The 16,478-nt window shown below is 36.9% G+C and overlaps 1 protein-coding gene across 1 annotated transcript in view; it reads right to left on the minus strand.

Annotated features, from left to right (window-relative positions):
* Window positions 1-16,478, minus strand: part of lgr4 (leucine-rich repeat containing G protein-coupled receptor 4) — a 59,137-nt gene that overhangs the window by 29,414 nt on the left and 13,245 nt on the right. Inside the window, exon 3 of the mRNA XM_051114984.1 lies at window positions 8,014-8,085. Coding sequence (XP_050970941.1) covers window positions 8,014-8,085 — 72 coding nt within the window. The remainder of the gene's footprint in view (window positions 1-8,013; window positions 8,086-16,478) is intronic.

The raw sequence follows: 16,478 nt of genomic DNA on the forward strand, positions 1-16,478 counted from the left end.
TAAAATCAAATGATTTAAGCGCAGGAATGGAAAGAACTTGCGCACTGTTTGTGTGCAGTGCACACATCTGAAGCGTGAGCACAATAAACAACGGTCCCGGTGCGGGTTCCTAGCCTGTGTCCGTTCTCAAACCATTCCGTGCATTTCCACTGCAGGAAAGGTTGTTCCGGGCTGGATCTGACTTCTCTTTCACATTTATGCCCAACATGCACAAAATACGTCAGTATATCATCATAAACACAGCCGTTTTTTTGTCGAAAGTGAAAGTGAAAGTAAACAGATGAGAAAGAAAACATGTGTAACAGTATTTTTAGATCCGCAGGAGTTTGCTGTTAAAGGGGTCATCGGATGCCCATTTTCCAAGTTGATATGATTCTTTAGAGTCTTAATGAAAAGTCTACAATATACTTTGGTTAAAAATTCCCAATGGTAGTGTAAAACAACACCCTTTTTACCTTGCCAAAATCAGCTCTGCAAAAATCATCTTGTTCTGGTCGAGGCTGCTTTAAATGCAAATGAGCTCTGCCCGCCCTGCCCTTCTCTTCTCTCTGTGGAGTGACGAGCATGTTTACTTTAAAACAAAAAGGAAAAGGAAAAGGAAACTATAGTGTTTTTGATTTATATTTCTGTACCTGTATTTTGTTTAATTGTATTTATTTATGCTATTGCTAATTTATTTTCTTGTTCCTATTTTATTATTGACTGTTTACTTGCCTTTAATATTTTAATCTTTGAAATTTATATTAGTCATTTATTAGTTGTTTTTGCTGTGGTGTTATTTGTTAAAACCTTAGGCAAAAGTTCCTCTTAGGCCTAAGTGTTCTTTAAGCTGCTGATTTTTGCTTATGTTATTCAGCTGCAACAGAAAGCTTTGTAAAAATACAGAATAAAAATGTTTGACCTAATGTTTTATTGATTTTTTAATGTTATTGGAATCGAAACCAGAAATCGTTAAGAATCGAAATCGATAAGCAGAATCGGAATTGTTAAAATTCAAACGATACCCAACCATATTGACGATATCGTCTACGTGGTTTTGCGCAGCTTGTCAGTGAACAACGGTTCTGTGTAGTAAAAGCTGCTCTATCTGGAAAGCACACATGTGATGGAGATTTACTACTGATTACAGAACCGGCTTTACTGACAAAATGCACATTGGACATCGCATGCGATTTATCGTGCAACCCTAATTTTGAGCTGAAACTTTACAGACACATTCTGGGGACACCTGAGATTTGTAATATAATATAATATAACCCAAACAACAAGATGAAAATAGAAATGCTCTAGCATGGAGATAAACATGCTGGATTGCGTGCGGCTCACTCAGGGTGGGATCTATGATAATAGGGCAGTGTCTGTCAACAGCCATAGGCAGGGCATGTAAAAAGTGACATCACTCTGTACAAATTCTGTACACACACTGCCAACACACATTTATGTTCAAACACCATGTAAAAGTGAATTTAGCAAAACATAAACATAAACATTAATCCCCTTTTAATAGCAACTGCTGCTGAAGGGGCAGGGGGGCGGTGATGATGTACCTTTTAAGGTAAACATATCTCTTTCTAATGTCATCCTTCTCTCTACCACACCCTTACATTCTCCATAATACCAAAGTGTGTATGTAAGTCTGTGGATAACTATCTTATGGAACCGTGTTTCCATTATTCACCTGCAGACCTGGAGAAAGACAAGCAGACAGAAAGAGGAAGATGAGGGGGGTAAACAACAAGAGTCGCTGGAATTATGATGGTGAGGACACGACACGGGCGGCTTATCGGTCTGCAGGATCATAGGGGTTCAGCTTCTAAGTGTTGAAATATTGCCACACACAAAGAGACGGATGAAGAGAGAAACACAGGGAGAGATGGAAAAGACTGTCGGGATACTAAAAAGTTAAAATTATGAAGCATCACACGGCCTTTGACGGAATATCTGTCTCTCTACAACCACGACACAAACCCCAAATTACACAATCAACTGCAGTCCAACTGCGTTCTTGTTTACATCAACACATTTGTTGTGGCACACCAATGCGGTTGAGTTAGCCTGCGGGAAAAAGAGACGTTTTCTCGCTCCACGTCTTTCTCTCTCTCTCTCTCTCTACATCGTTCTGGTTTGGCTGTGTCTCGAAGCCACCAGATTTGGCCAGGCTTCCATGGGTGGATTCTTACGCACACACTCAGCGTCACTACTCAGCAGTCTGATGCATTGAGAGGGGAGATGTCACCCCTGATCTTTATTTGTCTGGAACTAATCTAAGACTCATTCTGTGGTCAGCGTGTTGCCAAAGCTGTGTAGCGCTACTCCGGCGTGTTGCTTTAGTAACCACTTCAGTGAGCACGGCAACTGTCATGTGACCTTCTGAAGGGTTCAGCCAAGACAGAATTACCTTTAGAAAACAAATTACAAATCAACTAGTAAGGCGATGCAATGCATTATATCCAATATGGCACTGTCACATTTTCCTACTGTATTGTTTAGGACACATCCAACGAGGCTGGATTCAGATTGGTCCAAGTGACATCATTTGGAAACCACAGACTCTGAATGGAGGAATTTTTTTCCCAGGTCAAGAGCTTTAATAGTGCACTTTTATATAAGTTTAAAACACTTACTTTTAGTTCAGAACTGCATTAATTAAAAATAACTGCAGTCTTTCATAGGCCACTGTAGAAATGCCTTTATATATCATCATAAAGCAACTTCTTTAGGCCACTGGCATGTTTTACAAAAATGTTTTACACAAATTCATGAGAAATACATCTTTATCTCTAAAGGGACAGTTCACCCAAAAATTAAACTGCTGTCATCATTTACTCACCCTCAGGTTGTTCCAAATCTGTTTGAATTTAATTCAGATTTTGAAAAATCTTTTGTGAAACTAATACAGGTTTGGAACAAGTGAAGGGTGAGTAAACGATGTCAGGTTTGGGTGAATTATTCCATTAAGGACAAAAAAATCATTGAGACGCAGTCTCTGGCATACTCACACGTACAATACTTATCAAGCCAGAGACACACACAAATCTAGAGAGGATTAATATTTGACAGCTCTATATCTGTCAGTGGGGGTGGATATGTTTGAAGAGAGAGGTGAGGTGTGTGTGTATGTGTGTGGTTATGATAGAAGACTGCATGACTCTGAGGCAGAGAATGTTCCTCTTGGCTCTCCACTGTGCTGCCTAACAGCAGCCACAGGTCAGACACACACACACACACACACACAGGAGCACTTCACTGCTGCTGCACTGTCAGGGTAAATGGGTACTGTAAATAGGTGCTCTGCTCACGGTGATCTTTTATGCCTTCACCTCTATATGAGGTGACTTTTGAACTACGTTTGAAAGGCAACATCTGCCAGCTTATTTCTGGACACCCACACTTTTATACATAGAACTTTGCTCCACATGAACTCCATCTCTGCAGTTCATCTCTTCATCTCTGAGTTTGTGTCGCTCTAACATGCATTTGGAAATGGAACATCCACCAACCGTTTTCCCATACTTGTAAATGAAAACACTTATTAGAAAAGGCTCCCAGTGGTTTTCTATCAAGATAAAAGATGGTTTAAAATTCGAAAATAAATAAATAAATAAATACAACAGCCATAAATATTAGCATTGTACTTTTACAGTTCTAATTTAAAATAATAATAATAATACAATTTTTCTTAAATACCCTGTTTTGCTTAGTGTACAGAAAATAATAGTATTTCTTTTATTTAGTAATTTAGTAATCTTTTACTTAATAATTTTCTCCAATACTCTGTTTTGACCAGTGTATAGTAAAATGTTACAATAATTTTATTTATTAAGAAATTTTTATATTTTTATTTAATAGTGCAAGCAATAATAATAATAATAATAATAATTTTCTTAAATACCCTGTTTTGATCAGTGTACAGGAAAAAATGTTATAATAGTAGTATTTCTTTTATTTAGTAATTTTTATATTTTTATTTAGTAGTGGTAGCAATAATACTAATTTTAATAATAATAACAACAACAACAACAATAATAATAAAATAATGTACTTAAATACTCTGTTTTGATCAGTGTACGGTAAAATGTTACAATAATAATATTTATTTTATTTAGTAATTTTTATATTTTTATTTAGTAGTGGTAGTAGTAATAATAATAATTTTAATAATAATAATAATATTTTTCTTAAATACTCTGTTTTGATCTGTGTACAGTAAAATGTTACAATAATAATAATATTTTATTTTATTTAGTAATTTTTATATTTTTATTTAATAGTGGAAGCAGTAATAATAATAATTTTAATAATAACAACAACAACAATAATAATAATTTACTTAAATACTCTGTTTTGATCAGAGTACAGTAAAATGTTACAATAATAATAATAATAATAATAATAGTTTTATTTAGTAATTGTTATATTTGTATTTAGTAGTGGTAGTAGTAATAATAATTAATAATAATTAGTAATAATTATTATTTTTACTTATTATTTTTACTTTTATTTAGCTACATAAAATCACAGAATTCTGTCCAAATTGCACAGCCTTACAAACAGACACAGCAAAGCAGGATGTTTTTTCAATTGCATTTATCAGGAAAATTTAACATACGTTTTTCCTCCAAATTATGCACACACATTTTTCATTAAAATGAAATGTTTTAGGTTTGTTATTGGCAATGTGAGTTACTTTAATGCCATTATTTTTTATTTAAACACTTATTTTTCCATTGCAGGGTTATAACTTGTACTACTACAGATAAAAGTTCCTATTTTACCCAGTATTCTTTTCCTCTTATATGTATGGATACAGCCTAGTTGTAGACCTTGCAATGTAAATGTAGCTGCTGAGTGGTTACAACAGTTCAGGATCTGTTTAAAAATAAATTTAAGCCCAGAAAGTGAACTCCTGACCTTCGTGATTAACCACACCCATTGTGACCACTGAACCATGAGCAACCTGACAAAGAGCATCTGGCACAATACAGTGCCGTACAGGTCCCAGAGACCTCGCGCGCACCCCCCCAGCCCATTCCCAGATAGCACACGCTTCTGAAAACTCCAGTTGTCACGGAAACCATTGTTTTGCCCTCCTTCTTCCTGCCATGCATTCCTTCTCACAATGCGTTGAAAAGCAAATTGGCCTTTGACAAAGCGCTGGAGGACTGTTTGGGAACGAGAGCTGAGGAGATTGGAGTGGATGAAAGACACACGAGGGTAAGAAAACACACTCCAATCAAACGAATAAAAAAGCAATAGAAAGGAAAAGAGCCAACAGCAAGGGGGAGCCGACTTTGGGAGCTGGTCATTTCAGCAGTCGGGAAGCGCAGGTACCTGATATCACTTAGACAGATGTTATCTGCCCGTCCCGCAGATGGGCAGACGTGGGATGAGCGAAGGAGTAAAGAAAAGACAAACACAAAGAAAAAGATCAGTCACACCCAATGAGAGTTCAGAACTTACTTCAGACATACTGATACAGCCACTCCAAAACTGTCTAAAACAGCACGTGTTTGATCCCTTAATGTCATTAACACACTATGAACAAGCTTGACGTGGCTTCAAAAGCCATCTGACACCCGTAGCATCCTGAGATGCTCTGACTAACAGTACTTTGAAAGTTATGAGCCTATTCCAGATGTGATGCACCACACTGATGGTGCTGTGGGTGGCCAAATCTCTTCTCTGCTTATTCTTTGTAGTAGGTCTTTGCACTTTTTAAAGAGCACTCTCAAAGTCTATTAGGCAGTGTGTAGCTTGTCTGTAAATTATTTTCTATTTTAATGTTGAAAAGTATAATCAGCATTTTTGTACCTGTATTTTATATGGATTCATTGATAAAGAGAATAAAGTCATATTTGCAGTAGTACTGTTGTACTCAGAGGAGGCAAGGGAGGAAGTGTCTCTTCAAAATATTGGATGACAAAAAAATTCAAAACGTCAGTATTACAAAATACAACATTAAGAAGCATACAAATCCCTTTTTTTTTTCGAAAAGAGGACTGTCCAACAGCGATACCAGCAGGTAAAGTTACAGTAGGAGTCCATGTCTCTCTCGCCTCCCCTGAGCCCATTCAGTTTTAACAGAGTTTGGTGGGGGCCAATTGAGAATGAATGGGAAAAAAGTCACGTAAAAGAAGGCATTGAATATGACTGGTAGCCCTACTAATAGTCCTAATAGTCAACTAACCGTTAGTCAACGAGAAGAGGCTTGGTCGACCAAAACTGTATTACTCGCTTAGTCGTGGGGAAAAAAAAAATCCACAGCAAGTGATGGACAGATCGTTTGCAGCTGGTCTGTACGGTACATCAGGCAGGACATCCAAGTGCTCACCTATCATTTATCTACCTTATAAATGGCTTGTCATGTAAAATAACAAAGTAGTAACAACTTTACCTGGCAGGTCAATCTAATGTTAATGTAAAAAATGTACGATATTCAAGTGTCTGTGCGGAGTGTGGAAGCTGAATAGTAGTGCGCTCACTGCATGACAGACGGAGGCGCCGGTGTGGTCACTCGCTCTTAAAATACTCCGTCATTTTTGGTTATACAGATAAGACTAATACAGATAAGACTTTTGAATCTGTAAACACTCTACATTTATTTGTGTGCACTCACAATAACAAAACGTTGCACTTTTGTAAAATAATGAAAGCAAACAAGACGCACTTTCTGTCGTCTCGGTTTCTGAACTTCAGCTGTGTATACTTCGTGCTCCTTTTATAGTTGTCTTACAGACATGAAATATATATCTATAGAGAGCAAAATGTCTACTTAAAAATGGAAAGCAAGTCTCAGATTGTGTAATTCGTATGCATCCATTACTGCGGAGATGACGAGTCAGTGTCGCCGACATCATCTCTTAAGCCTGAGCTTTTGTGCTTAAAAAGTATACAAATTTTTATTTTCCGAAAAAAAATGACTAATCATTTCGCTAGATAAGACCCTCCTTCCTCGGCTGGGATCATTTAGAGCCCTTTGAAGCTGCATTTAAACTACATTTTTGAAGTTTAAAATTGGGGCACCAATGAAGCCCATTATATGGAGAAAAATCCTGAAATGCTTTCCTCAAAAAATGTAATTTCTTCACGACTGAAGACAGAAAGACATGAACATCCTGGATGACAAGGGGGTGAGTAAATTATTTGTGAATTGTTATTCTGGAAGTGGACTTCTCCTTTAACAGTGATTGGAGAGTCTGGAAGTCGTTTATTTTCAATGACAGTTGGTGATCTGAAGCGACGTGAGCAACACTGTTTAGCAGACTTTAATTTATGAAAATGGACAGTGACACAACGTGGCAACTACCAAAAGAAATGACGACAATGGAGCTCACGTAATCCAACAAGCTGACACTGAGACCAGCAGCGATTTAATGGATGCCATGTGGATTTAGCTTTAAAGTTGTTTCTGCAGTTCTATAAACATTTCAACATCTTAGAATACACAAGAATATTCAAGAATAACGAGAGATTAAAGTTAATCTCAAATCATCATGGAGTGGTTCATACATACTCTTTCCATGACGGTGTTTGAAAAAACTGTCAAGCATATGTGACCCTGGACCACAAAACCAGTCATAAGTGTAAATTTCTCGAAATTAAGATTCATACATCATCTGAAAGCTGAATAAATAAGCTTTCCATTGATGTATGGTTTGTTAGGAAAGGACAAAATCTGGAATCTGATGGTGCAAAAAAAATCTAAATAATGAGAAAATTGCCTTTAAAGTTCATAGCAATGCATATTACTAATCAAAAATTACGTTTTGATATATTTATGGTAGGACATTTACAAAATATTGTAATGGAACATGATCTTTACTTAATATCCTAATGATTTTTGGCAAAAGAAAAATCGATAAATTTGACCCATCCTATGTATTTTTGGCTATTGCTACAAATATACCCATGCAACATAAGACTGGTTTTGTGGTCCAGGGTCACATATAAGAAAAAGAAAACAGAGCTTGAGGGGAAACAGTTAAAGAGAGAAAAAACAGAAATCATCCTCACAGTTCTTCCAGATAGGGCAGGTTTCTGAAGACATTAGCAGGCAGCTCAGTGATGTTGTTCATGCTGATGTCCCTATGGAAACAGAAGAACGAATACTCGTAGTCAGTGTATTAGAAGGTTATCACACGTTTCTATAGGTTATCACAACATAAACAGTTTACTTTTGCTGTTTGGATGCATTTCTGTTTGCATTTACATTTTCTGGTTTACACTGACTGCTTTACCATTTTGCATGGCAGAGAAGAGATCACAGACGATTTTATACTGTGATTTTGCTTGCACTCATTTCAACCAGAGCTTTCTTTTTTCTGGATTTCATGGTCATATCATGATTTATTCAAAGGTGCTCCCACCCCAGTCCAAAAAGATAATTTATTAAAAATAAACTGTAAAAAAAAAATAGGCAAGTGAAACTGTAGAAAACAGACATGTAGTATCTGAAACCTTTACAAAAATTAAAAGCTGTTTATTTTAAGCATGTCATTATAGTAAATGTATTTTAAACACAGTTGTATAAAATATAGTTGGCAACAAATGGAAAGAAAGAGTAAAATGACCCCTTTAACATCACTCAAAAATAGAACTACTCAAAATCCTGTCACAAGGCAACATACAGTATTTCAATTTGATACATTTCTTTGAGCGGTCCCTCCCACAGCTGATGTTCATGCTTTACAAGTTCAAACAGAGATCTGTGTGTCTGTGACGACTGATAAGACCCCAATCCAGATCAGACAGTGAGATCAAGCATCACGCAACAGTAATAGAAGAAAGCCAAGTGTTTTTGATGTCATCAGCACTGCACTATGATTTACCTCTCATCATGCAAGTATGACATCAGAGGCTTACAAGTGTTTTGGTTGGGATATGAGGGTAAATGTATGAAAAGCAGTAAATGTATGAATCCCCACCTAAAAATCAGTTTTCACATAACATGCCTCTTTACCTCAGATCCTAATTACTGGCACTCATCTCAAATGTGACCCTGGACCACAAAACCAGTCTTAAGTCACACAGGTATATTTGTAGCAATAGCCAAAAAATACATTGCATGGGTCAAAATTATCGAGTTTTCTTCCATGCCAAAATCATTTGGATATTAAGTAAAGATCATGTTCCATGAAGATATTTTGTAAGTTTCCTACTGTAAATATATCAAAAAAATTTGATTAGTTATATGCATTTCCAACAACTTAACTTGGACAACTTTAAAGGCAATTTTCTCAATATTTTGATTTTTTTGCACCCTCAGATTTCAGACTTTCAAAAAGTTGTCTCTCGGCCAAACGTTGTCCTATCCTAACAAACCATACATCAATGGAAAGCTTATTTAATCATCTTTCATATAATGTATAAATCTTTAACAATTTCAAAAAATGTTCCCTCTATGACTGGTTTTGTGGTCCAGGGTCACAAATACATTGTGCAAAGATTACAGTGACCCCATTTGTTAGACTCCAGTGATTTTTTAGAATTTATGGATAATTTAGTGGGTTACACATTTAGTAGTACCAGATTAAGTACTTTCTTTAACAGTGTCCATGAATTATAAACAGTTATTAGGAAAGGATTCTTGAAAATTTTTACAAACTTGATCATTATAAAATCTAATTTACATTTAATGAAGTGGATCCAATTCACACTGACATTTATTTACACAAAAACTGGATTTTTTTTTTTAAAGAAATGTTCCTTCTACACAATGAAAGTTAAAGGATCAGTTCACTTCCAGAACAGAAACTTACAGATAATTTACTCACCCTCTTGTCTTTCAAGATGTTCATGTCATTCTTTCTTCAGTCACAAAGAAATCATAATTTTTAAGGAAAACATTTCAGAAATTTTCTCCATATAGTGGACTTTAAATGCAGCTTCAAAGGGCTCTAAACAATCCCAGCCGAGGAAGAAGGGTTTTATATAGCCTATCTAGCGATATGATTGGTTATTTTCTAAAAAAAAAAAAAATCACATTTATACACTTTTTAACCACAAATGCTCGTCTTGTCTAGCTCTGCGATGCACATGCGTACTCTGCGCACTCTGGTTAAAGACAGGGTATGTCGAAAAACTCAAAATCGTCCTACATCGCTGTTTTACTTTTTTTGTAAAGGGCGTTTGACCTTCTTTGCACGTTCACTTTGTAAACACTGGGTCAGTACTTCTGCAGCGATGTAGAACGATTTTGAAGTTGGAGGAGAAAATAAGAGTGGAGCTTTTGACATACCCTAACTGTATTAACCCGGACTGCACAGAGTATGCATGTGCATCGCAGAGCTAGACAAGCATTTAAGGTTAAAAATTATATAAATTGTCAATTTTTTTTTAGAAAACAACCAATCATTTTGCTACATAAGACCCTTCTTCCTCGGCTGGGATCATTTAGAGCGCTTTGAAGCTGCATTTAAACTACATTTTGGAAATACAACTTTCGAGCACCATTGAAGTCCACTATATGGAGAGAAATCCTGAAATGTTTTCCTCAAAAAACTATTTCTTTACGACTGAAGAAAGAAAGACATGAACATCTTAGATGACAAGGGGGAAAATTATCTGTAAATTTTTGTTCTGGAAGTGAACTAATCTTTTAAAAATGAGCAGAGGCTGTCAAGTTTCAAAAAGTTTTTTTTTTATTTTAAATCTGGGCTACTTCTATTGTGCTTTTGTCATCTTGAGGTTTAATAGCCTCAAGTCATTATTTCCCAAGACTGAGTGGAAAATAGTAACATTGATTTTCTGCTAAACTGCTAAACTGTGAGTAAAGAATGGTCAACTGTTTCTTTTTAGGTTTTGCCTCATTCTCTTTTAACTTCTCTTATTTCTATAAAACTATCTATGTTCCTCCTTTTCTCCCTAAGGCTCCGAAGCTCTGAGCAGAGAGAGAGAGAGAGTGGAGGCTGTCAAGGAGACGGAGAGATAGCATGTAGCAGCATGACAAAAATGCAGGCAGTACACAAAGTGTTTTCCTCTCTCTCTTTCTCTTTTCCATTTGGGCTGAAAGGTGAAGTGTGTGGGCAGCTAGGAAAGCAAATGGCAGATCCGCAGCGAGAGAGGTCAGAACACTGACCTTAAAAAACCCGCTGTTAGAGACGCCACAACACAAACTCACAGAGAGGAAATGAGAACCAGCGCATGTAAATCATAATAAGAGTGTTTTTATGTGGCATTCTACTTGTTATACATCTCAGTCCTTTTGTTTATTTATCGTAGCGTGTTCCAGCCAGAATTGTGTGTGCGTGTTTCAGTCTTTGTTCTGGAGGAGATGCACTGAAGCCCGGGCAGGTTTTTTCAGCTGAGGCTGAGATCTTGATTAGGAATCCATTATATGCAGCTTCAAAAGCTGGGCCGCAAACAGTAGACGTGGAGACTGGGTCCGATGGAGCCCAACAAACATGCTACAATAGCTAATGAGGCACATCCCCAACCCCTGAAGGAAGACAAAAACAAGGGGAAGATATCGTCCGCCATCTTGGATTTCAGTGTCTTGAAAGCATATATATGAGCACGAGGGCCCCTGGCCACACTGTGTATCAGATTACCCCCCCCTCAATCATACACACCGAAAGGGGCCTCCCTATCCCCCCTGCAGCTATGACCTTCCATCGCTCCGCTATCTTTTTTTTTTTTTTTTTGGATCCGCAGGTTACCTGCCCTATCCAATTACCCTTCAGGCTGCTTTCAATGGACCATGTACCACCAGAACACTCCCCTTTCTCTTCTCATTCCTTATCACTCACTCTTTCTCCCTCTCTTTCCCTCTCGGTGGTGTCCCTGGGCCCCTATTTGTGCAGCGGTCCCGGTGGTCCTCTGGATACATTATGTATTACTGACAGTCCTGTTCCTCCTTTACTCACACACACACACACACACACACACACACACACTCCTCCACGCCCGCAGCCTTTCGCCCTGCTGCAAACTCTCTCAGTCTTTTGGCTGAGGTGCCTGGGAGCAGGATGAGAGAGAGAGAAAGAAGACTGTGTGTATGTGTGTTTGGGTCTGTGAATGTGATCTCTATCCCCGAGTAGCAGGTTTCCTCATTAGGGGCCAGGGGCCGCACTGCAGTGACAAAGACAGGGACGGAGACAGAGGCCTACTGGAGCCGTTACCGGAGGAAACTCTATCCTATGAGACTGATAACGTGTGCTCTTAAAAAGTGTGTGTGTTTGGACCATGTGAGACCAGTTCTACCGCATTTGCTGTGTTTAAATAAAGCATAATTATTAACCTGAAAATAATATTGACAAGCCTCAAACTTCTATCTTCTCATACAAATCACAGCCTCACAATTAAAACTTAAAAGGTCCAGTTCTTACCTTAAACAGAAAAAAAAAAAAAAAAAAAAAAATTCTGTCTTTATTTACTCACCCTCATGTTTTTCATCTGTGGAACACAAAAATAAGACATTTTGAAAATTTGTCAGTGGAGTCCCCCTCATCATTCAAAATATCTTGTATATTTTGTGTTGTGCATAATAAAAGAAACTCATAAAAAGTTGAAACAACATAAAATTTTCATTTGTAGGTGAACTTTCTTTTAAGTAGCTATTTCTACTTTTTGTCTGATTAGTATCAACTAACAAAAATTCCATGTTAAAAATCTTGTTTTAAACACGAATGACAGAAGTATAATGTAATACCTGTAGGGTATTGTGTAGGTGAAATTCTGCAACATGCTCAAACAGTTGAAGGTTTCAGCTCGCAACGGCAAATACAATTTGGCATTGTCATTAAACTACTAACTTGAGGACTACAAATAAGGACCACCCTAAGCGCCACAGATGAAGCGTGACTGAATGGAAAATGCATACTACAAACATGGAAGGAAGAAGAAAAGCCTTGTTTTAGGAGAGCTCAGGAACATGTCAAGTCTCAACAGAGCACTGCAGATTTTCTGCCTGTCAGTAGGAGTAACAGAAATAGAGCAGGAAAGAGACAGAAGCCTAATTAAACTCATGCTATAGGACAGAGGTCACTGATTTATGAATGACAGCCTTATTTTCTGTAAGGATAGAGTCATTCCCTTTTTCTAAAACAACATTTATTCTTTTAGAGCTTAACATACGACACTCTGTCTTCATCACTCTGAAAGCAGCACAACAAGCCTGTTTGTATTTGATGGAACACTCAGGGGCAAATTCACGAAACTTACACAATTTTGCACGTGCTATCTCTGCATAGAAACCTGTGCATATTCACAAACTTACATACAGTCCAGTTTAACATGTAGTTTTCAAATAATCATGGAGAACACACACTTATACGCACTTATACACATTATATATACATACACACCACCAATCTAAAGTTTGGAATAATTAAGATTTTGATTAATATTTTTAAAAGAAGTCTCTTATATCTAGACTGCATTTGTTTGACCAAAAATACAACAAACATGCATTAAATTGAGCAAACGTAACAAGACATTTACATTGTTATAAAAAGTGTCTATTTCAAATAAATGGTGTTCATCAGGTAGCACTGAAGAGTGGAGTAAATGCTGCTAAAAATTCAGCTGTGCCATCACAGGAATAACCTAAAATATATTAAACTACATTTTTAAATAGAAAACTTCTCTTTCGAATTGTAATATTATTTCACAATATTACAGTTTCACTGTATTTCTGATCAAATAAATGCAGCCTTGGTAAGCATAAGTGACTTTAAAAAACTTTTAAATTGCACAAATATTTATTAATGCGGTCAAAATTATCATGTTAAAGCATGCAATCAATTTTTCCAGTTTAACGGCATCAAAAATATTACCTATTATTATTAAATATTATTAAATAGTCATAGAATGTCTTTATGACCAAATCAAACGGGAGACTTATCGGGCGCGCACTCCTACTTCACTTCAGCGCCAGGAGCTAGTCAAACAAGCGTGGAAAAGGTACAGGTGATGAGGAAGCTTCAGTACAACAACAGTGAACTGTGGTCAGATGAGATGTTGTCAGGCCATACGTCAGGAAAAAATAAATTTACCTGTCCTGTCAGCCATTATACTGTGCTAGTAGCACGCACAACTTCAATCGCACACACAAATGCAGTGGTGTATGCTATAGCCTGTATAATTTCATATTAAAGCACTACGAGCATGCGTGTCAGATCCGCGTGATATTCAGCAATGGCAGCTCTTAAAGTAATAGCAGCCAAATAACCTAATAACCCAGCTGCCATGATGTCTGTTAATCAAAGAAGAAAAGAAAAGAGAGGAAATCAATTACTTTTGTAGCTTTAAGGATTAACTTATATTTAATTTAGTATTTAGTGTTTGATAACTTTATTTAATTTCTGTATATTTCCTACTTGCTGAAGGGCACAGTTAAATAATGTGAAGAAGTTCACTTAAATTAGTAGTTGTTATTTTTTAAAGTCTAATAAATGTTTAAATTGATAGCTCTCAATTATACTGTAATGTGGAATGACTATAGTCAATGGATAAATATTAAGAAAAAAATAATTTCCTAGAAACATCAGTTATTTTGTATCAGTCATACTCATCTTTAGTCATTAAAAAAACATTTAACAAATATTAAAAATATACTGTCTTTATGTCATTTGAAGATTGAAATTATTGCAGTCTAAAAATAGATTTAAAAACATTATTGTTAGGTGTGATTAGTTTTTTATCAATTTTTTATTGATTGCCAGCACTAATGTAAACATGTCAATTATTTATTCAATACTCTTCAGTTATAGATTAATAATATAACAATTAATTAACACACACAGATTTATGTATAAATATGTATCCTCAGTTAATTAATATTACAAAATGCAATGTTATTTTGAGGTTTATTCTTTAGAGAATATATACTACAATATTTCTATGAAAATGATAAGTGATTATGTAAAAAACATTTAAATATTAGACAAAACATAAGTAAAAATGATTATTGATCAGTCTCTACTTAGTAACAACCTACAGGATCAGTGATTATGCTGGGAAAATTGCATTTAGCATAGATTTTGTGGACACGTTTGCATTGTTATTTGATATGTATAATTATTTTAGTGACTCAAACGGTCAAACAATGCAGAAAGCCTGCTTCTGAGCGTTTGCAGGAATGTACCCAATAGCAGCTGCTCTCCGTGGGCTCCTAAACTCCTCTGCTGATTCTGAGGGTTAACTTTTACATTTCCACTGCATCAGTGAAACATGGGAGCATCCGCGTGTCGGCAAACCACACCAGCACCGCAGCAGGCCTTTCGGTGGCCGCAGCTGCCCACAGAGCCCCACATCACAGCTGGGCCAGCCCGCTCACAGCCCTGCCAAGCCCTGAAGGAGCCCGGCCACAGCCTGCCCCATGATAAGGCCTGCAGATGTGGTGTGTGTGTGTGTGTGTGTGAGTGTGTGTGTTGGTGCATGGGTGGGTCCCATTCACCAGGTCGGCTTTTAGGCCAAGAAGGGTGAGCCGTTTCTGTGACAACTCCATTTTGATTGACAGCCCTGCAAATGATGTCTATTAAGGATCAGGCCTAAAAAGGGTGTGCGCCTTAAAATGGACTTGAAATAAGGACAATTTTTGACCTACTTTATTTGTGTATTCAGCAGGAACCTACATCTAATTTTGTTCTCAAAAATTCATAGGATCATTTCTTATTTAGTCATAGCGTAATAGAAATGTAATATAATACAACAGATTATTTGGGTACATTGTGATTGCGCAGCTTGTGGGATTGATTAAAATTGTGTGCAATACCTACAGTCCCGCACCGAGTTTCAAGGCCTTAGTTGGGCCGAGGGTTTGTTGTTTTAAGAAGGACCTCCACCCTGAATTCGAAGCACATTAGTCTCTTCTCACAAGGCTGATGATTTGTTTTTCCTTCAGCGTTACATACAGTAAAGAGTGAACACTAAACACTGGAAGCCTATCAGTGGGTTGGATGATGTCATGCCTGACAAATTCCTCTCCTTCTCTACACAAGAGAAAAGTTTGAGTCATATTTGAGCTCCGACAAACTGTCTGCCATTCAAGAAGACAATTATATGGTTTGAATCATGAAATCATAAAAAAGCAGAAAGATAAGTGAACAGATTAGTCCACAAGCTCAGTATAAGACACCTTTTCTTTAAGAAAGACAGGCCTGATGGACTGGAAGTACGTTACGTATACAAATTCAAATAACGTAATTGGATCTTTAAATGTTTGGGAAGATGGCGCTTTAATTGTTTCTCTTAAAAAGTTTGGGAAAAGAGGGCCGTCTGACGCAGAACATGGGATTTAAACTATGAGTAATGAGTTCCAGTCTAAACCCTCTTTGAACTGAACTACCTGAAATCCTAAAAAGAAAATCTACAGACTTGCCCTATACTAAAAGAAGCGAATACGACCACACACAGGCGCACATAACTTATACCCTATAAAAACAAAAAAAACGTGTTAAAAAATAAAATATATTCACCAAGGCACACCAACGCACAGGCAGCTCTATGTCCAGTCAAAGAAGGGCTACAGTTTTGGA

Source organism: Labeo rohita, chromosome 7 (genome assembly GCF_022985175.1).
Source record: "Labeo rohita strain BAU-BD-2019 chromosome 7, IGBB_LRoh.1.0, whole genome shotgun sequence".
NCBI classification, from domain to species: domain Eukaryota; kingdom Metazoa; phylum Chordata; class Actinopteri; order Cypriniformes; family Cyprinidae; genus Labeo; species Labeo rohita.